Genomic DNA, 21,950 nt, shown 5'->3' on the forward strand with positions numbered 1-21,950 from the left:
TGGGCCCGGCGCGGTGGCGCAAGTGGTTAAAGGTCCTCGCCTTGCACGCCCGGGATCCCATATGGGCGCCGGTTCTAATCCCGGCAGCCCCGCTTCCCTTCCAGCTCCCTGCTTGTGGCCTGGGAAAGCAGTTGAGGACAGCCCAAAGCTTCGGGAACCTGCACCCGCGTGGGAGACCCGGAAGAGGCTCCTGGCTTCGGATCGGCATAGTATCGACCCGTTGCGCTCACTTGGGGAGTGAATCATCGGATGGAAGATCTTCCTCTCTGTCTCTCCTCTCTGTATATCTGCCTTTCCAATAAAAAATAATAATAATAAAAATAAATCTTTAAAAAAAAAAAAAAAAACAATGGAAGCAACCCTTCTTCAGGCCGGCGTTTGGCAGTGTGTGAGGGACATCAGTGCAGAAGAGGTGCCTGGGAAAGACTTTCCCACTTCGGGAATAGGAAGCGTAGAGAACCGGGTCTGTAGACTCCTAAGCACTGGTCTAGCGGGACGCCCACGTGAGGACAGGCACTGGTTAGAGATAAAACCCGGAGGGAGTTCTAGTCCCCTGTACTGGAGATGTAAGCTCGGGAGATCCACTTAACTCGGTTCAGCCTCAGCTTCTTGGTCTAACACAATTGATTTTGCAAATGCGAAAAACCCTGGGTTTTAACGTGATTGTTTTCATGCACACTGATGGAGTCTATTGCCTGTAGGTGGTTGATTTTCAGAAAGGTGTCCAGAAATTACCTGTATGGTAATTTCCCTGTATGGTACAGTTGGTTGGGGCTCCCTCTAGTGGGTTTGCTTGAATTCTCAAATTTCCTAAACGATTTATTTATTTTTAAAGATTTATTTATTTGAAAGGCAGAATGACACAGACAGGGAGAAAGACATCCTCCATCTGCTGCTTCACTCCCTCAATGCCACAACAGCCAGGTCTGAGCCAGCTGGTAACCGAGAGCCCAGTATTTCATCCAGGTCTTTCTGATAGGTGGTATGGGACCGAGTACTTGGTGAATCTTTTGTCACCTTCCCGGGTGCATTTGCAGGGAGCTAGATTAGAAATGGAATCAGATAAGCACTCTGAAATGAGGTGCTTGCCATGTAGGCAGTGGCATAACCCATTATGATCTGGTAACAGCTCAAGTTTTTAAATTTTAGATTATTCCTGGGTAGTGTAGAAATGAGTTCCTTGTTCAGATATTTCCTAGCCTTTTGCCAGAGTGACAAGCAGCTAGGAAAATGAATCAGAGAAAGAGGTGCTATCAGGCAGTCCCTCCCTCCCTGCAGCCCTGTACTTTCCTGGAGCCAGACCACCTGTCTGCTCCCTGTGTCTCCTGGTACCACAGTGGCTGGGACAGAATCAGCAGAAACCACATGGCCTATCTTAATGTGGCTGAAGGGACCCACAGGTGCTCTCTGGAGGAGCTTCTCTCTGTCTCTGTCCACTTTGGGCATTCTTGATCATTGCCAGCCCGCGTGAGAAGTGGATGCGTAGGAGAAGTCACAAGATCTGAGGATGAGAGATCCTGGCTCTGGGTAGCAGGCTGACCCAGGCGATGGTTGAGTCATGCTTGTTGGACATCTGGTGGCCGCATGGTGCTTCTCTAATCTGTGGACATTTTGTATTTTTTAAAAAAGATTTATTTTATTTTTATTACAAAGTCAGATATACAGAGAGGATGAGAGACAGAGAAGATTTTCATCCGATGATTCACTCCCCAAGTGACCGCAACGGTCAGTGCTGTGCCGATCCAAAGCCAGGAGCCAGGAATCTCTTCCAGGTCTCCCACGTGGGTGCAGGGTCCCAAGGCTTTGAGCTGTCCTCATCTGCTTTCCCAGGCCACAAGCAAGGAGCAAGATGGGAAGTGGAGCTGCTGGGACTAGAACTGGTGCTTATATGGGATGCCGGTGCATTTAAGGTGAGGACCTTAGTCACTAAGCCATGCCACTGGGCCCAACAGCTCTCTTTTTAAAAAAAGGATTAAAATTTTTCTTTGTTTTGAAAGTCAGAGTTACACCGAGAGAGAAGACAGAGATAGAAGAAATAGATCTTTCATCTGCTAGTTCATACCCCAAATGGCCACAATGATAGGAGCTTGGAGCCAGGCGCTTCCTCTGGGTCTCCTTAGTGGATGCAGGGGCCCAAGCATTTAGGCCATCATCTGTTGCTTTCCCAGGTACAGTAGCAGGAAGCTGATCGAAAGTGGTACAGTTGGGTCCCAAATCAATACCTGTATGGGATGCTGGCATCCCAGATGGTGGCTTTACCCACTGTGCCACAATGCTGGTTCCCAATAAATATATCACTAACAACAAAAGGAAAGGAGGGAAGAAAGTGTGATAAAAGAAGAGAGAGAGAGAGACAGACAGTGCTTCCATTTCTTGGTTTACTTCCCTAATGGCTGCAATAGTTAGAACTTGACAAAGTTCTAGTCAGGAGCCTGGAACTCCATTGAGGTCTCCCATGTGGGCATAGGGATTCGAACACTTGGGCTTTCTTCCACTGCCTTCCTAGGTACATTAGCTGAAAGCTGGATTGGTAGCTGAGCAGCTTGGACTCAGTACTCTGATGTGTCATGATGGCAGTTTAGCTTGATGTACCACATGCTGGCCCCTTTTAGTGCTTTCTTATTTATTCTCCATCCAGACCAGCCCTTGCCCTAAAATTCAGGGGGGTTCCAGATCCCCTCCTTCTCCTCATCTAGTAGCTTGAGCGGGGATGACTGCCATGGGATATTGCATGTCTCCTTTGGGCTGGTGCATAAAATGACATGTTGAGGACAGAGATGACGGAACACAAGTAACTATCATGTCACAGTAGCATTTAGTTTACCAGTACATTCAGTCGACCCACTTTCAGGTGCAGAATGAGGATGTGATTTGTGGCTCAGGTGAAGTGGCATAAGAAAAAGTGCCACACATTACATGATGTGATAGCAGAAGAACCAGCTTGAACAAAACCCAGGTTGGGAAAAACATGTGATCAACCATTCAGTCCCATGTGCAGGGCCTTTTTGAAAATAAGCCAAGTAGGGTACTGGTTCATGTCCTGGCTGCTCTGCTTCCCATCCAGCTCCCTGCTTGTGGCCTGGGAAAGCAGTCGAGGATGTCCAAAGCCTGCACCTGCGTGGAGACCCAGAAGAAACTCCTGGCTTCTGGTTTTTGACTGGCTTAGCTCTTGCTGTTGCGGCCACTTGGGAAGTTAGTCAGCAGAGGGAAGATCTTTCTGTATCACTTTCTCTTTGCCTTTCCAATACAAATAAAAATATATCTTAAAAAGAGAAATGAATGGGCATGCAAATTAGAGGAGGGAGTGATTACCTGTAGCTGGAATGTGCAGCATGGAGGACAGTATCGAACCGAGTCTTGGATATCAACAGCACAAGTCAGGCAGAATGCCCCTAGTGGGGTGTGTGTGTGTGTGTGTCTGTGTGTGTGTGAAAAGAGGGACTTTGTGATATATGTAGAAAGCCCAGCATGGGATCTATGTGTTAGGAAATAGTGTAAAATGCAAGGTCTTTTATTCTGTTGTTGGCTCATGACTGGGAATTTTTTTCTAGATGATGGGAACTGTTTGGGGGCAGGAGGGAAGGAAGGAGGGAGAGACAAAGACTTCACATTAGGAAGCTGATGGTGGCAGGACAGCGCCAGGGTAGCTGAGAAATCAGAGGAAACATTTCACCAGGCCAGAAGGAAAAAGGAGAGTCTGTAACCAGGGTGGTGGCACCAGGTGGAGAAAGTTGGGACAGTTTCCTTAGAGCTTTGGCCAGATTTTCCCTCCACGCATTGTTCTCTAAGTAGGAGCCGAGCAAAGGAAATGCTACTGATTGCTTAGGAAATGATCGTGTTGACGCCAAGATCCATCTTAGATAAGGGCGATTGATTTGCAGACCTAGGATGTCCCGCAGACCCGTCCTGGAGTTCAAAGGGATCGCCTTCTGTTGCAGGCGTCCCCGAGCAGCCTAACCCTCCATTAAGCAGCCAAGGACTCGGTGGAGGAGGGGGATCTAGGGCGGAACTGAGCTCCCTGGACAGACCGCGCTGGCAAACTCCCAGAGCGAGCCTCGCAATTAGCAAACTAGGGCAGAGCACTCTATGTTTTAGAAGGGAAGTTCTCATTTTGAAAGTTCTCCCAACGGAACTTTTAGAGAGAAGTGGAAGTGCCCGGACGGCATTTCTATTCCCCCGGCCCCCGCTGCCGGTGCGTGCAGCGGTCGCCGAGGCTCTGGAGGCGGCCGCCTGGGGCAGGCGCGGCTGAGCTGTGCTGCAAAAAGCGCTGAGCAGGAATCTGAAGTGCACCGCCGAGCCCTAGAACAGGAACCAGGCTTTCAGAAGAAAAGGGGGCCGCGGGGGATGGGGTGGAGAACAAAAAGGGAACTGCTTTTGTTTGCAAGAGGTCAGAGGGGCCGAGCGTCGCCAGCCTTTCTGGGGCCTGGGTCCAGGCTCGGACTATCCGCAGTATTGGCTTTCCTGTCCTGTCCTTGGTGGGTCCTCCATGAAGAATGGCCAACACTAGTGGGTGGAGAAACCTTTCCGTTTTCTCCATTTCCCCACCATTCTCAAGTGCCAAACAACCCTAAGCTGAACTTCCTCCTTGTCACGAGTGGGGGGGGGGAAAGGCCTGACGTTAAGAGTTTTTCCATCGCCACCTGTCACGTTACGCATGCCAATGACCCACTCCCGCAGCGCGCACCTCCTCTACCCACCACCGGCACGCAGGGCCCGAGCGCGGCTTAGTGCGCAGACTCCGGGCCGGGCCCGCCCGCCCTCGTTCCTCCGCTTGTCCAGCAGAGGGCGCAGGCGCGGGGGCTCCGCTGGCCCCGCCCCCTCCCCCGCCCGGCCTCCGCGGGCTGCGGAAACTCGGCCCCGGCTTTCGGCGAGGCGAGCGCGGGCCGCGGTGCGGAAAGGGTCGCTGCCCGGTCCCGCCGCGGCCGCCCGCTTCGCCCAGCTGCCTGGTCCGCTCCGGGCGCGCGCCCCCGCGCTCCGCCCGTTCGGGTGCGCGCTCTCGGAAGGGGCGCGCCCCGCGCTCTCCCGACGCCGCCCACTCCCCTCCCCGCGGCCGCTCCTCCCTCCGCCCTGGTAGCCGGCGGCGGCGGCGGCGGCGGCGGCCGGGAGAGGCCCCTCCTTCACGCCCTCCTTCTTTCCCTCGCTCGCAGCCGAGCGAAGCCGGCAGAGCCGGCTGGGGCCCCCGGACCGTGCTCGAGCCATGGCTGGCAACGTGAAGAAGAGCTCTGGGGCCGGGGGCGGCGGCGGCTCTGGGGGTTCGGGCTCGGGCGGCCTGATTGGGCTCATGAAGGACGCCTTCCAGCCGCATCACCACCACCACCACCTCAGCCCCCACCCGCCGGGCACCGTGGACAAGAAGATGGTGGAGAAGTGCTGGAAGCTCATGGACAAGGTGAAGGCCTGCGTGCCGCGCGGACTCGGCGCAGGGTGGGCGTGGGCGGCGGAGCGGGGGAGGGGCCGCCGGGCGAGGCCGCGGGGCCGGGGCACCGGGTGGAGGGCCGCGGGTCGCGGCTGGGGGCGGGAGGCTGGGCGGGAGCGGGGGCCGGGGGAAGGTGAGGCGGCGGAAGGCCCGGGAGGGCTGCGGGGTCCGGACCCGGAGCGGGGTGGCGGGGATCTGGGTCGCGGAATGGGCCCCGGGAACCAGGAAGGGAGGGCGGGGTGAGGAAGTGTTGGACTTGCGGAGGGAGGGATCGCCCGAGGAGATGCGGTTATGGCCCGGCGAGCTGCGGGCTGTGGTGTTTTCTCATTCAGCCCTGACCACCGAGCTTCCAGAGATAGGGATGTTTGGAAATGGGGGGCCGGGAGGGAAGTTTTCCTGCACCAGCCGGGGCCGATCCGCGGCCAGTTCCGCGATAGGCACTGATTAAACCACAAGTGTTGGCGAGGAGTGCTATCTGCCCCAGAGGTGGACTGCCCGAGTCCGGCCGGGTGGCCACTTCCTCCCGCCCGCCGCTGCCCGCTGCTGTGGGTAACGGGCCACTTACAGCACCACCTGCTCTACCAGCCTGTCGGACCAGCCTCTTTGGCAATTTTTTGTTTGTTTGTTTTTTCCCCTAGAAAAATAGCTCCTTCATAGGTCGCCCCCCCGAAGTTTGTTGTGAGACGGTTGCTTCCTCACAGATCGTTTCCGTGATGAAATGTGCGAGTTGAGCTCCTAGTGCTGAGGCGCGGCAGCGGTCTCACGCTCTGTTAGCGAGTGTGCGCCTGTGATACTGCTCGTATGCGTTAATAACTTTGGCAGAATTCGGAGGGCCGAGGGAAAGTGTTTAGAAGGATCTGGCATGCTGCTAGTTCCTCCAGGGAACGGTTGGTTTTCTTTAGTTCCTCTCTGGGCCTAGGTTCCTCTTCTGTAAAGTTCTTCATGGGTTATTTTGGACTGGAAACAGCTAATAAAAAGATTATGAAGCACTTGGCAGATGTAAATGTTTTATATAAATGCCTCATAAGTCCTGTGTGTGAATTAACAGTCCTGCCGTGCGCCTCAGTGGCTTCTGAGTGACTTTCTCAGGGCCGGTTTTGCTCAGGCCATGGCTAAATGATCAGCCTTGCACTTGGTGTAACAAGTGTCTCTGCTGGCCAGTGAGGAGGGGCGGTAGTAACTTTATGAATAGGGCTTGTCATCAAACCATAGCAGAAAGGTACGTCTGTCAAGGATACTTTCATTGTGCTGACGTGTTTCAAAAGTATAATGAATATATTCAACACCTGAAGTTTGCAGGTTTTCATTTTTTAGATTTATTATTCAGGACTCAATAGACTCCTCTACTATGAAAAATATGAACATTTTAAAGTAGTTTATCATGGAAAATTGGGCACAGTGGACCCAAGCTGCCGAAACAGCTGGAGATGCGCCGATGTGAAGCCAGGAACCAGAAATCTCACCCTGGTCTCCTGCATGGGCTCAGGATTCCAAGGCCTTGGGCCGTCCTCAACTGCTTTCCCAGGCCACAGGCGGGGAGCTGGATGAGAAGCGGGGCGCCGGGATTAGAACTGGCGCCCATATGGGATACTGGCATGTGCAAGGTGAGGACTTTAGCCGCTAGGCTATCCCGCCAGGCCCCAAAAATAGATCTTAAAAAAATTACAAATAGGGCCCGGCGCGGTGGCGCAAGTGGTTAAAGGTCCTCGCCTTGCACGCCCGGGATCCCATATGGGCGCCGGTTCTAATCCCGGCAGCCCCGCTTCCCTTCCAGCTCCCTGCCTGTGGCCCCGGGAAAGCAGCAGAGGACGGCCCAAAGCTTTGGGACCCTGCACCCGCGTGGGAGACCCAGAAGAGGCTCCTGGCTTCGGATTGGCATAGCATCTGTTGCGGCTCACTTGGGGAGTGAATCATCGGACGGAAGATCTTCCTCTCTGTCTCTCCTCTCTGTATATCCGCCTTTCCAATGAAAAAAATAATAAAAATAAATCTTTAAAAAAAATTACAAATAAGGTAGTCCAAATGAAATTATCTGTTAAGTTACTCTTTCATCTCTCTGAAGATATAAATATTAAATTTTGATTTTCTGCAGCCTAGTTATTTGGAAAGGATAAAGACTCAGTTTTGAGGCGAGATGCTGTCTCAATTTTGGTAGCTTTAAGAAAAGGGATTTTTACTTTTCCATTTTTGAATTTTTTTTAAAATATAAAATAATAAGTTTATTTGGAAGGCAGAATCACAGAGCAGAGGGAGCAAAAGACAGCCTGCGCCTGCTGGTTTACTCCCTAAATGGCTGCCTCAGCTGCAGTGGGCGTGTGCCAGGCTGAAGCTAGGAGTCTGCAACTCAGTGGGGATCTCCCATGTGGGTGGTAGAGGCCCGTAGGCTTCCCTCTGTAAGCTGATGGCAAGAGGAACCCCTAAGGACGCCCACATTGTACTGTTCCTTTTACTCTTCTTGTTTTGAGCGCAGAATGTCTCAAATGTGTCCTAACACCTTACTTCGTGGTATAAGAAGGTTCCTTGCTTTCATTGAATATATTCAGCTATTGTTTTACACCTATTTTAGCCTTGTCATTGTAAGAGGGATGAATGATAGTCTGGTCACTTTGAATCTGTATATTGAATTGGCCCTGGGAACTGTTAGTCACACCTCGCTCCAACCATATTGGAGATATGCGGTTGGAGAAGTTGGTTTAAGTCAGGGTTTGTAGTCAGCATAAGGCCCATGTATTAATTAACTGATTCATTATGGAACTGAAACTTGTTGGGAAAAATCTTGTTAGAATGCTTGTCATTAAACAAAAGTTACATAGAATCAGCCTCTAGTTTTTTTTTCTAATATTTATTTATTTTCACTGGAAAGGCAGAGTTAGAGGTGGGAGGGGGGAAGGGAAAAAATATGAATCTATCTGCTGGTTCATTCCTCAAATAGCTACAATGACTGGGTCTTGGGCTCAGGGACTTGCATCGTCTTTCGCTGCTTTGCAGGCCACAAGCAGGGAGCTGGTTGGGAGCGGAGCAGCCAGGACACGAACTGGCGCCTATATGGGATGCCGGTGCTACAAGCAGAAGCTGAGGTGTAGGCTACCGTGCTGGACCCAAGTTTTTCTTTTTTGTATTTTTTTACTCCAGGATATTGTAATCACATGTGTAAATAAATCCATGTGAAGAAAGTGACTCCTGGTAGCAACAAGACACCAGAAAAGAGAGTAGAAACAAAAGTTATGGAAATGACTCTGGATTAAAAATGACTTTTAAATTATTGAGCTACTTAGAGACTTAAAGTTCATTTTGAAGTAGAGCAAGGCTTCATAAATGTTTTCTGTAAAGGAAGAATAGGAAATACTTAAAGTTTGTTGGCCATGTGTGTAATCCTGTTTTGTTGCTGACATTTGTTACAACTCCTTTTTTTTTTTCCTTAAGATTTATTTTTATTTGAAAGGCAAATTTATAGAGAGCGGAGAGATAGAGAAGGTCTGCTATCTGCTAGTTCACTCCCCAAGTGGCCACAACATCCGGAGCTAAGCCAACCCGAAGGCAGAAGATAAGAGCTTCTTTCAGGTCAGCCACGAGGATACAGGGTCCCCAGACTCAAGCCGTTTTCTGCTGCTTTCTCAGCTGTAAGTTGGATTGGAACTGGAACGCTGGGATATGAATCGGTATCCATAGTGGATGTTGGCACCACAGAGTGGAGGATTAGCTTGCTGCACCACTGTACTGGTCCCTGTTACAACTCTTATCTGCAATGTCAGCATCCTGTATGGGCACTAACTTGAGTTCTGGCTGCTCCACTTCTCATCCAGCTCCCTGCTTGTAGCCTAGGAGGGCAGCCCAGGAGTTCTGGGGTTCCTGTGTGCATGAAGGAGATGAAAGAAACTCCAGGCTCCTTGTTCAGACCTACCCAGCCCCGGCTATTGCAGCCATCTGGGGAGTGGAGTTACAGATGAAGGATCTCCTTTGTCTCTCTCTTTGTAATTCTTTCACATAAAAATAAATAAATCTTTTTAAAAAGTAAAAGCTATTCTTAGCTTCCTGATGTAAGAAAATTTGCCTACTTCTTTGGGTTTGTACTGTTTTTATTTTTACATACTTCTTTGAAGGTGGAGGAGTTGAGAGAGAGACTATGGGCTCCCAGCGCCCAATTCACTCTCAGACATCTACAGTGGTTGCTAAGGTCAGGGTCAGGCCAGAACCATAGTGAGCAGCAGGAAAGTCAGTCTAGGTCTCCTATGTGACTGGCTGGAACCCAGTCATTTGAACCTTGATGCTAAGACAGGCATTAACAGGATGCTAGAGTTAGGAGCTGAGTGTTGACCTCAGGTATTCCACTCGATAGGGTATGTAGACATTCTCTATTTTTAGATTTACTTATTTTATTTTATTTTATTTTTTGTTGGGAAGGCAGATTCACAGAGAGAAGGAGAGACAAAGAGAAAGATCTTCCATTTGCTGGTGTACTCCCCAAGTGGCTGCAGTGGCCAGAGCTGAGTTGATCTGAAGCCAGAAGCCAGGAGCTTCTCCTGGGTCTCTCATGCAGGTGCAGGGTCCTGAGACTTTGGGTCATCCTCCTCAGCTTCCTGTGTCATAAGCAGGGAGCTGGGTGGGAAGGGGAGCAGCTGGAACGTGTACCCATATGGGGTACCAGATCTTGCAGGTGGGTGATTAGCCTGTTCAACCACCATGCTGGCCCAGGAGTTTGACATCTTAAACCTTAGACCAAATTATCCTAGTCTGTTTGTTTATTTGTAAAGAGAGGCCAACTCAGATTATCATCCAGGGCATCTGAAGATTTGTTCATTTAGTTGAAAGGCAGAATCACAGGGGAGATACCTTCTAAACCTTGGTTCACTTTCCAGATGGCGTGAAAGCCAGAACTGGGCCAGGCTGAAGCCACGAGCCAGGAACTTCTTCTGGGTTTCCCGTGTGGGTACAAGGGCACAAGCACTGGGTCATTCTCTGCTGCTTTCCTAGGCATAGTACAGGGAGCTGGATTGCAAGTGGAGCAACCAAGACTGGCACCCATAAGAATTGCTGGCACTGTGGGCAGCAATGGCTTTTCCTTTTACCCATTATGCTACAATGCTGGCTCCTGAAGGTCTTTTTCTGTTACTGTTTTTGGGGTCCCCTGCATGGTGGAAAAGTAGGCTGATCCTTTGCCTGTCAGTGCCAAAATCAGATATGGGCATTGGTTTGTATCCCAGCTGCTCCACTTTAGATGCAGCTCCCTGCTTATAGCAGAGAAGACAATAGAGGATGGCCTAAAGCCTTGCAGCCCTACACCTGCATGGGAGACCTGAAAGAGGCTCCTGGCACTCAGCTTTAGACCATCCCAGCTCTGGCTATTACATTGTGGCCATTTGAGAAGTGAACCAAGTGAATGGAAGGTTTCTCTCTGGCTTCTCTTTCTCTCTGTAACTCTGACGAAGTCAAATAGATAAATATTTCTTTAAAAAGTTTAGTTTCGCTTTTAAAGATTTATTTATTGATTTTAAATGAAGAGTGATGAGAGTGGGAGGAAGAGAGATGGTCTTCCATTTTCTGATTCCTGGCCAAAGCCACGAGCCTACTCCATCCCTTCTATATATCTGCAGTACACAGGGCTGGGTCAGGCCAAAACCAGGAGCTAGGACTCTGTCCAGGTCTCTCACTCTCCCACATGGGTGGCATGGCGGGGGCTTAGGTATTTGAGCCATCATCGTCTGCTTCCAGGATGTGCATTAGTGGGAAGTGGTATGAGAAGCAGAATTATGGTTCGATCCCAGCATTGTGATATGGGGTGTGGTTACCTGTAAGGGGCACCTTAGTGCCACACCATAATGGCCCTCCTGACACTTTTATTTTAAATTAGTTTACAAAATTAAAGCAGTAAGGTTTTCTTGCTTTTTATAATGATATGTTATTTATTAGAAAAAGTTATTTTCTTCAAAGTGTAAGTTTTGGGATAGCCTTGTGTAGTGGGTGAAGCTACCACATGTAATGTCAGGACATCTGGTATAGGTACAGGTTTGTGTCTGGCTGCCCTACTTCTAGTGCAGCTCTCTACTTATAGCCTGAAAAGGCGGTTCTTGGGTTCCTGCATTCATGTAGGAGACCCACAAGAAAATCCTGGCTTCTGGCTTCTGGCTTCTGATTGGCCCAGCTCTGGCCATTGTGGCCTTTGGGGAGTCAATCAATGGATATGGTGCCCATGTGGGATGTGGGTACATGCACGCCAAGGATTTAACCATTAGAGCATCATGCTGGCTCCATGCCCATTCATATCCTGCGCAACTTGATGTTCGCTTCCCTGTTGTTTTTTTGTTTGTTTTTAAAGACTTGTTTATTTTTATTGGAAAGTTAGGTTTACAGAGAGGAGATACAGAAAGATCTTCCATCTAGTGGTTGACTCTCTAAGTAGCTGTAAGGGCTGAAACTGAGCAAATCCGAAGCCAGGAGCTAGGAGCTTCTTCTGCGTCTCTCATGCGGGTGCAGAGTCCCAAGGCTTTGGGTCATCCTCGACTGCCTTTCCAAACCACAAGCAGGGAGCTGGAAGGGAAGTAGAGAGTCCCAAGATTTTGGGCCATCCTCGACTGCCTTCCAAGATCACATGCAGGGAGCTGGAAGGGAAGTGGAGCAGTCAGGGTGCAAATTGGACCGTTGCCCATATGGGATCTTGGTGCATACTAGGGGTGAACTTGAGCCATTAGGCTGCCATGCGGGGTCCTTGCTTTCTTTCTTAACTTTTCTTCCTTGTAGGTGTGCTGAGTTATAAGCACAGCACAAGGTATAAATTCTTACACTCCAGAAGATTACATTGTAAGAGATACATATGTGATAAGTGACTAAGGGAGAATTATGTTGTATCCACTCTCTAAACATTTAGGGATGATTCTCCTGGGTTTATCTTAACCTCTCCAAAACTTGCAGGCAGCTGCTTGACCTACTTGCCTCTTGAACTGTGTGGTCCTGGTGCCTTGGACAGTAATGGGTACTTTGTGTATTTTTTGCTGAATTAAATTACTTTGTTTGCCCAAAGGGATAGCTAAAAGGGAAAGATGTGGGGTGGGGACTGATTGTAATTACAAGAAATTTGTTTATTTCCTGTAGTAGTTCCTCATCAGTATCATCCAGTTTCATAGAAGTAGACTTCTAGGCTCAGAGAGGTTTGAGCAGTTTAGTTAATGGTGGAGCCTGAGTGGAATCCAGGATTACTGCTATCCCAAGCCTCAGTCTATGTTTCTGTTACCAGTGGGCTGTACCTTTGTTGTGTTGCCCATGTAGTGTCACTCATGTGACTGTGGTGACACCGGAATAGACAAACCTGTCCTGCTGCCGGTGCTATGAAGGTGTAGCATATATGCTCATATACAGTTCGTGGTAATTGGTAAGGATAGTAAAAAGGATTGTTATTGGTTTATGAATTTATTATGCTAGACTTTTTGGAAATAATTTTTAAATTTTTTTGAAAAGCAAAATTACACAGATGTGTGCACACACACAAAAAAATACAGATCTACTATCCATTGGTTCACTCACAATAGCCAGGGCTGGGGCGAGCCTAGTCACGGAGCCAGGAGCATCTCCTGGATCTCCCCCATGAGTGCAGAGCTGGAGCTGCTTTTCCTAGGCCATTAGCTGGGAGCTGGATCTGAAGTGGAACAGCTGGACCATCTCAGGGGTGCCGGCATTGCAGGCAGTAGCTTAATGTGGTATGCCTCAGTGGCAGCCCCTGTGATAGATTTTTTTAATCCGCGTAAGAACCTGTTCTTATGTGTCAAAGGTTGTCTGTTGTGTCGTAAGGTTGCTTTGCTAGCATAATCACCGTAGTCTATGCTAATGGAGGCTGTGTGGATTCCTTGCGCTGTACCATATGTGAGCACATTTATAGTATTCTTAAAATGAAGTTGTCTTATGATGCATTTCCTTTTTCTTTTTTTTTAAAGATTTAATTTTCATTACAAAGTCAGATTTACAGACAGGAGAAGAGATAGAGAGGAAGATCTTCCGTCCGATGGTTCACTCCCCAAGTGACCACAGTGTCTGGTGCTGTGCCGATCCAAAGCCAGGAGCCAGGAACTTCTAGGTCTCCCATGTGGGTGCAGGGTCCCAAGGCTTTGGGCTGTCTTCTCCTGCTTTCCCAGGCCACAAGCAGGGAGCTGGATGGGAAGTGGAGCTGCCAGGATTAGAATCAGTGTCCATATGGGATCCCAGCACATTCAAGGCAAGGACCCTAGCCGCTAGGCCACAGCACTGGGCCTGCATTTCGTTTTTCTAAATTTTGTTTTAAAATATTTATTTTATTTCTGTTGCAAAGTCAGTTATACAGAGAGGAGAAGAGACAGAGAGGAAGATCTCCCATCTGATGATTCACTCCTCAAGTGGTTGCAACAGCCGGTACTGAGCCGATCTGAAGCCAGGAGTCAGAAGCCTCTTCCAGGTTTACCACGTGGGTGCAGAATTCCAAGGCTTTGAGCGATCCTGAACTGCTTTCCCAGGCTACAAGCAGGGAGCTGGATGGGAAGTGGGGCCACTGGGATTGGAAACCCATATGGGATCCCAGCACATGCAAGGTGAGGACCTAGCCATTGGACCACTGTGTCAGACCCTTTTTTTTTTTTTAATTTTTAAAGTATTTATTTATTTTTATTTGATAGGCAGATTTTACAGATAGGACAGAGATAGAAGTTGTCCATTTGTTGGTTCACTCCCCAAATTGCTGCAGCTTGCAGAGCTGAGTTGATCCAAAGCCAGGATCTAGGAGCTGGGTCTCCAGTGCATGTGTGGGGGTCCAAGGTTTTGGGCCATCATCTACTGCTTCCCTAGGCCAAACACAGAAAGCAGGCTTGGAACTGGAGCAGCTGGGACACAGACTGGTACCCATATGGGATGCTGGCGCAACAGGGCAGAGGATTAGCTAGCTGTGCTATAGTGTTGGTCCTGTGGTGCATTTCTTGCAGTGTGTCTCAATCATTAAGCACGCTTAACTGCATTTATTAAGTGTCTTAGGCAGGAACACATCAGCACTCCATCTCTTCTGTTGTCTTGACTGATGGGAAGGCTGCGGTCAGCTAGTAGCATTCAGTGAACGTTGTTGTCTGCTTCACAGAGGTTAGTGTTGCCTTGGGTTCTGGGCACTGGTTGCTCTGCATGTGAGTATTTTCCTCTTGTATTTAACTCATGTTGTCTAAGGTGGTCCTTAACACCTCAACACTTAACAGTTAACATTTAACACTTAACAATTCAGTTTATTGACATATCTGTCCCTCCCCTCTCTGAAGCTTAACATAGTCCTCATTAATTGGGGGATTCTGGTCTGGGAATTTTTTTTTTTAAGTGCTGAAGTCTAATATCACTTACCAAAAGTGATTTTAGCTCAGGAAATCAGTATGTAGTCAATTTGAAGCATGATTGATTACTTTTGTGTTTATTAGGAATTTCCTCAAAACATGTAAAATTCCTTATTGTGAAACATGAATCAATTAATTTGTGTGATTAGTGATAGAAAGTTTGAAATGATTATAGAATAACTTAGGAGTTGGGCTGTGCTCATTTTCTGACTTTGGTGAAAGTTTTTGGTGATTTTTGCGATAGGAAGAGTTTTTTTGTTTTGTTTTTAATTGTTACTTTAGTTGAAAGGCATAGCACACGTTACAGGGTGTTAAGATCTATGTCTTGGCTCACTCCTTAGTGCCTGTGATAGCCAGAGCCAGGAAGTCGGTCTGGGTCTCCCAGATTTCCTTGAACTGAACTTTTTGAGCCATCAGCTGCTTCCTCCCCGGGGTATATGTTACTAAGAAGTTGCAAGCAGGAGTGAAGCTGGAATTGGAACCCAGGCAATTCACTGTGGGAAGAAACACTGTGTTCCAAGAAGCACCTTAACTGCCATACAAATACCCACCCCTGAAACTGTTTTTAGTATGCTATGAGCCAGCAGCATACAATGAATCTGGTAAGTTAGGGTGGAATTACTCCCTGAGACTCCCCTTAAATCAGAGTTGTGTTATATTTGAGCACAGTATTATTTATTCATGAAGAATCATTCCCCCATTGATTCACCTTAATAGGAAACTAGAACTAAGTATTAATTTGAAAACTGAGCCCAAGTTTCTACTCCATTTTCCAGTGAAGTTAGTTCTGGTCTTCAATAGGTTTGCCAGAAGAGGGGGATTATAACAAACAAGTCATTGTGAAATGTTTCCCTGATTAGCACATTTTATTCCAGAAGGAAATAGGTGGGAGTAGTCAACCAGGAGTACTGGAAGCCAGCTTCAGCTCTCCTGAGTGTTCTTTCCTGCAGCAGCTTCCACAAAGATGGAAAAGGGATGCTCATGAGGACTTTGGTGATGCACATCCTGGGTGTCCAAGCATGGGGCAAGACGTGGTACTATTCCCCTTGATATTCCTGAAATTCTCAGAAGGTATCCGCAGTGATCCTGGCCTCCTGTCTGCAGCTTGGGGAATGGATGACCAGTTGCGGAGTGCTCTGCTGCCTGGGCACCTTCTCAGAGCTGCCACTCACTGCTTTGATCTGCCATGGAGGAAGGCTTCAGGATAATGCAGTTCATAGTGCCTTCATTGAGTGGGATGGGAGCCCAGTTCCTATCTCATCCATTCCTAGATCTGTTGTGAACTAGCAGGTCAACACTCTAGTGTTCTTTGAGAAAAACAGAAATACAATTTATGAATCATAATCTATCTAGAACAGAGTGTGAAAGTTCCCTTTTACCTTCATACCCCCAAATACTTGTCATTCTCAGGGATTTTCTCTGTTGTTTGGAGCCCACCCTTTGCAGCCTTACCTTTTTTCATAAGTGGCTCTAAGGTTGGATGGACTGCATTTCCCTTGAGAATGATTTTTTCAACTTTATCAAGTAGCTGATTTTTTAGCATTTTATCACTTAAGACAATTAAGCCCTACTAATTCCTGATACAATACTTTAAGATTTTTTTATATAGAAATTATATGTTTATTTGAAAGGCAGAGCATACACACACACACACACAGATGCGGATATATTTATCTTCCATCTATTGGTTCACTCCCCAAATGGCTGCAGTGCCCCAGGACTGGGTCAAGGTGAAGGCTGAAACTTTGTCTTGTTCTCGCATATGGGGTCCAAAAACTTGGGCCATCCCCTGTTGTGTCCCAGACAGGCACATTAGCAGGGAGCTGAGTCAGAAACAGAGCAGGTGGAACTTGAACTGGCCTTCCTGGGATGCTGGCATTGAATAAGGCAGCTTAGCAGGCTGTGCTACAACACTGACCCAAAGCCGGTCACAATTTCACATCTGCTGATGTATCAGAATCTCAAAAAAGTGCTTTTTTTTCATAAAAGATATATTATTTTGATTGGAAAGGCAGGTTTACAGAGGACAGACAGAGAACCTCTTGCATCTGCTGGCTTACTTCTCAAGTGGCCACAAACCAGAACTGAGCAGATCCAAAGCCAGGAGCTTCTTCCAGTTCTCCCACACAGGTGCAGGATCCCAGTGCTTTGGATCATCCTTTATAATTGCTTTCCTAGGCCATAATCAGGGAGCTGGATGGGAAGAGGATCAGCCAGGACATGAACTGGTACCCATGTATGATTCCAATTGATCTGGTATGAAATTGAAGGACTAGCCAGTTGAGCCAACATTCCAGCTCCATACATATTTATGTTATTTAATAAGTTCATAGTGATGGTATTCTAAGTAATTTATAAAAAAGGTTTATGTTTATTTGAAAGGCAAAACCAGAGAGAGAAAGAAAGAGTTATTTTTGATTTTCTGGTTTACTTGCTAAACAGTGGTAACAGTTATGGCTGGGTCTGGGTGGAACCAGGAATGAGGAAGTCCATCTGGGTTTTCCATGTGAGTGGCAGGGATCCAAGTACTTGAGCCATATAATTCTAGCCTTTAGGATGAGTTTTAGCAGGAAGCTGGATAGGAAAGTGAGGGCTGGGTTCCAACCCATGTGCTCTAATAGAAGACATAGGTGTCTCAAGTGGCAGCTTAATCTGTTCTATAATGTCTACCATCCCTATTTCTGAATTTTAATGTTAGAAGCAATAGAAACAATGATGAAGTATTGTCTGTCAGGCCATTTGCAAATATTTCTTTAGATAAACTCAGAAGTGAAATTGCTGGGTAAAGGAATTGTACATAAACTATTTTTCTTTTTACTTACAAAGAGGTTTATTTAGCTTGTAATTTTGGAGACTGAAAGTAGAGAGTCTGGCAGACTCACTAGTCCAAGCCTCTGCTGAGAATCCCATAGTGGCTGGCAGCATGGCAAAAGTGTAAGCTCAATATTCTTGAGAATGAGTATGGACCTCCTGTTGTCCTCCCACAGTCGGCTGCCACCAACAGTCCTTGTTTGTTGGTTCAGATATGGTCACTGACTCGTAGCTGTCGTAAGTGAGATGATGTTGGCACCTTGCGACAGTCATGCTTTCAGTGAACATGTATGCTAGGTGCTAGGAAGTTAAAGAGCTAATGTGAACACTTAAGTCATGGTGATACAATTGAAAGCAGCCAGAGCCCGACACAGTAGCTTAGCTCCAGTTAATTTGATTTTAATTAAAATTAAAATTTTGGTTTTTTATTAGAAAAAAAAAGGTAGCCAGCAGCTCTGGGAATCTTCTGGGAAATCACAAACCATTATGTTATACCTGAGGAGACCAGACAGGAGATTGAGAATGACTTTAGACTAAGCAGGAGCCTTTGTGATGCAATGTGGTAGTTCACAGTTGCCTCTGAGTTTCTGTGTGGCATGGCATCTGACAGTGACGCTCAGGATCATTTACTCTCTAGGTTATGTGAAGTATTTGGTTTGATGTTGACTTATAACTGGGAAAAAAATTACTCTTTTCTTTTAGAAATAGAATCCATAGGGACTGATTTTGTGGCACAGTAGGTTGTTGCTGGCAACATAGGGATTGCTGGATTGAGTCCACTTCCCTTCCAGTCCAGCTGTCTGCTAATACATCTGGCAAGATAGCAGAAGATGGTCAAGTGCTTGGCCTCTTGCCATTCATGTGGAGACCTGGATGGAGTTTCTGGATCCTGGCTTTGGGGAGTGACCAGCAGATAGAAGATCTCTCTCTCTCTCTCTTTTTTTTAAGATTTATTTATCTTTATTTGAAAGGCAGATTTATAGAAAGGAGAGATGAAGATTTTCCACTTGCTGATTTCATTCCCCAAATGGCAGCAACAGCTGGAGCTGAGCCAAGGAGCCAGGCGCCAGGAGCTGCTTCTGGGTCTACCACATGGGTGCAGGGTCCTAAGGCATTGGGCCATCTTCTACTGTTTTCCCAGGCCACAAGCAGGGAGCTGGATGGGAAGCAAGACCGCAGAGACAAGAATCAGCACCCATATGGGATCTAGGTGCTTGGAGGTGGTGGACTAGCCAGTCATTTGAGCCAATATGCTGGCTGTGTTGCCTTTTCAGATAAATACATCTTTTCAAAAAAAAAAATACAATCCATGTATTAAAAACTGTTGAGCTGTCAGAACATGTCAGTTACTTAACTTCATACACTATATTCAATGAATGTATTTTCCTACACTTGATATAGTAAGATGCAAGTAATGAGATTAACAGTGATTTGTTAAGTGGCATGGATTTTGTTTATTTGAAAGTCAAAGAGGGGAGACAGATCTTTCACCCACTGGCTCACTTAAGTGTCCACAGCTGCCAGGACTACGCCAAACAGCCAGATGCCAGGAGCTTCATCTGGATCACCCTTGTCGCAGTAGGGCCCCAACTAGGGCCAACTTCTGTTGATTTCCCCAGATCATTAGGAGAGAGATGGATGTGAAGGGGTCAGTCAGCAAGGACCTGAAACTGGTGCTCATAAGGGGTGCTGGCATCAGAGGGGCAGCTTTACCAGCTATACAGTGCCCACCCTATATCATATTTTTAATAACATTGGTGGGTCTGGCATGGTAGCCTAGTGGCTAAAGTCCTCATCTTGCATGCACTGGCATCTCATGTGGGTGCTGGTTCGTGTCCCGGCAGTCCTGCTTCCCATCCAGCTTCCTGCTTGTGGCCTAGGAGGGTGGTAGAGGATGGCCCAAAGCCTTGGGACCCTGCACCCGCATAGGAGAACCGGAAGAGGCTTCAGGTTGGCTCAGCTTCTGCTGTTGTGGCCACTTGGAGGGTGAATCAGCAGGCGGAAGATCTTTGTCTTTCTTCCTCTTATATATCTGACTTTCCAATAAAAATAAATGAATTAAAAAAAAGTGTTGGTGATATCTTGAAAATGTTATGGGGTAATTAGAATTCAAAAACCAATAAGAAATTTTGATATGTCAATAATGGAGAATGATAATGAGAAGCAAATGACTTTTTTTCAGATCAAGCAATGATGCATTTTTCCCCTTTTATGTTAGGTTTCTGATTTGTCTTTTTAAAAGTCATGAGCTTTGGTCAAACCTCTTCAGGTTTCTGTGATGATGGAGTTTCTGAAATATGAATCTTTGCAGACTTTAGAACTAGCTTGAACTCTTTCATTTACAAGGTAGAAATTAAGACCCAGAGAGGTGGCCTGGGTAGTTAATGGGTAGTTGATGAGTCTTTGGGCTTCAGATACTCTGGGACCTTTTCACTGGACTGCCTGTTCTCTGAGGTTATCCTGTTTTTTTTTTTTTAATACTTATTTATTTATTTTTATTGGAAAGTAAGATATACAGAAAGGAAGAGACTGGAAGATCTTTTCTTTGTTGATTCATTCCCCAAGTAGCCGCTACGGCTAGAGCTGAGCTAATCTAAAGCCGGGAGCCAGGAGCCTCTTCCAGGTCTCACATGCAGGTGCAGGGTCCCAAGGTTTTGGGCCATCCTCTCCTGCTTTCCCAGGCCACAAGCAGGGAACTGGAAGGGAAGTGGGGCTGCTGGGATTAGAACTAGTGCCTGTATGGGATCCTGGCATGTGCAAGGCAAGGACTTTAGCTGCCAGGCTACTGTGTTGTTCCCTCTGAGGTAGTCTTGATTCTTCTAAACAGTAATAAAATTTTACATGCTTATGAATGGCTGTGTGTATTGAATAGTTGTTTTTGAAACATGGTTTAGAGATGAAAAATGCTTCTGAGGATAAATTGGAATTCTAGGATAGATATATCCGGGTAGTATTCAGAACAGGATTAGATTTATCTGTAAATTCTCATTTAAAAAATTAGCAATTTTAATCTGTAATGTTATTCTTTTTTGTGGACATCATAACACTTTACAATTTTTTTCTGTTGACTTTTGAACCTTGGCAGAAGCCAGGGGAGGAGCTAATAAGTCTCTGAGAAAACTATGAATGGAGTGTGTAATGGCTGGCTAGGCTGTCCAAGGATTCTGTGGGTTTCCAGAGCCAAGCACATTTCTTTTCAACATTGTTCTGAGTGCTGCTGTAAATGTACAGGCAGAAATAAACAAAAGGCAGCCATTTTTGCCCTGCAGGACTTGGAAAGCAGCATCAAGTTGGCCAAATGGAGGACAGACTAAGCAGGAAAATGTTTTATAATTCAGAAGGCTTTTTTTAGTGAATTTTTTTAAAGCTCAGCATGTGCATTTGTACTTGGAGGTTAACTATGACTGCTAATTTAAAAGTCACTAAGTCAGAAAGGCTGGTTGTTTTGGCTCTTGATGTTAACTATTGACTTGAATTATTCACACAGGGCCTTTTGGGAACTTTTTTAAAGAAGTTATAAATATTTAGGCCACTTTTCTTTCCTTCTGAAGATTATTCATATCAAAAGAGTAAGCTTATCTCTTTGTTTTCCCCATGGTCTGCATCAGTGTTCCCAAGTCAGAGACACAGAGTTGTTAGTGCTGGATTGACTTCTGCCTCTCTGATGATTCATCTCAAAAAGCAGACATTTCATCTACAGTGATCTGGACAAGGTCACATTCTAAGGAAGGAAAATAAGTAAAATTTGTGGGAGACACATGGCACTAGTTCGAAAATGCAAATTTGGTCAGGTGTTTTGGAGACGTTTTATTGTTATGAGGGTTGATGTCAGTTTTCAGTCCACTGTCCTTAGTACCAGTTATTCTGATTGGGGCATGTAAGTAAGATCGAACAAGTTTTAGTTTAGTTTTATTGTTGTTGAAGGAAGTGTACCTTTTTTCCCACTCAAGGTAGTAGATAGATCCAGCTACCTATAATGAACTCTGTGACGTTAATAGAACATACATATTTTTATTTTTTAAAGATTTGTATGTGTATATGAAAGGCAGAGCTACAGGGAAAAGGAGAAAGAGATTTTTCATCTTGCTATTTGCTCCCCAAATGTTTCTAGCTGTTGGAGCTGGGCCAGTCTGAAGCCAGGAGCCAGGAGCTTCTTCTGAGTCTCTCACATGGGTGTAGTGGCCCCAGCACTTGGGCTGTCCTCTGCTACTTTTCCAGGTGCATTAGCACAGAACTGAATCAGAGTGGAGCAGCTGGGATTTGTACTGGTACAGTTGAGGTGTCCCAGTATATCATAGCAACTTCTCTGTTTCACTTTAAGGACTGGTGTGTTTAGTCCTGCATAAAGGGATAGATATTTTATGGAGAGTTGCCTTTGGTTTGGACTTTGAAGGGGC

General features: G+C 46.7%; 1 protein-coding gene across 2 annotated transcripts in view; it reads left to right on the forward strand.

Annotated features, from left to right (window-relative positions):
- The first annotated feature begins 4,860 nt into the window (after positions 1 to 4,860).
- Positions 4,861 to 21,950, forward strand: part of CBL (Cbl proto-oncogene) — a 99,003-nt gene continuing 81,913 nt past the window's right edge. Inside the window, exon 1 of one of the 2 annotated variants that reach the window (XM_040977118.1) lies at positions 4,861 to 5,389. In XM_040977118.1, coding sequence (XP_040833052.1) covers positions 5,198 to 5,389 — 192 coding nt within the window. In that variant the 5' untranslated portion in view covers positions 4,861 to 5,197. The remainder of the gene's footprint in view (positions 5,390 to 21,950) is intronic. The other variant, XM_040977119.1, reaches the window with a different exon arrangement.

The sequence above is a fragment of the Ochotona curzoniae genome, unplaced genomic scaffold (genome assembly GCF_017591425.1).
Source record: "Ochotona curzoniae isolate NIBS_2020 unplaced genomic scaffold, NIBS_Ocur_1.0 contig_2723, whole genome shotgun sequence".
Lineage (NCBI taxonomy): Eukaryota > Metazoa > Chordata > Mammalia > Lagomorpha > Ochotonidae > Ochotona > Ochotona curzoniae.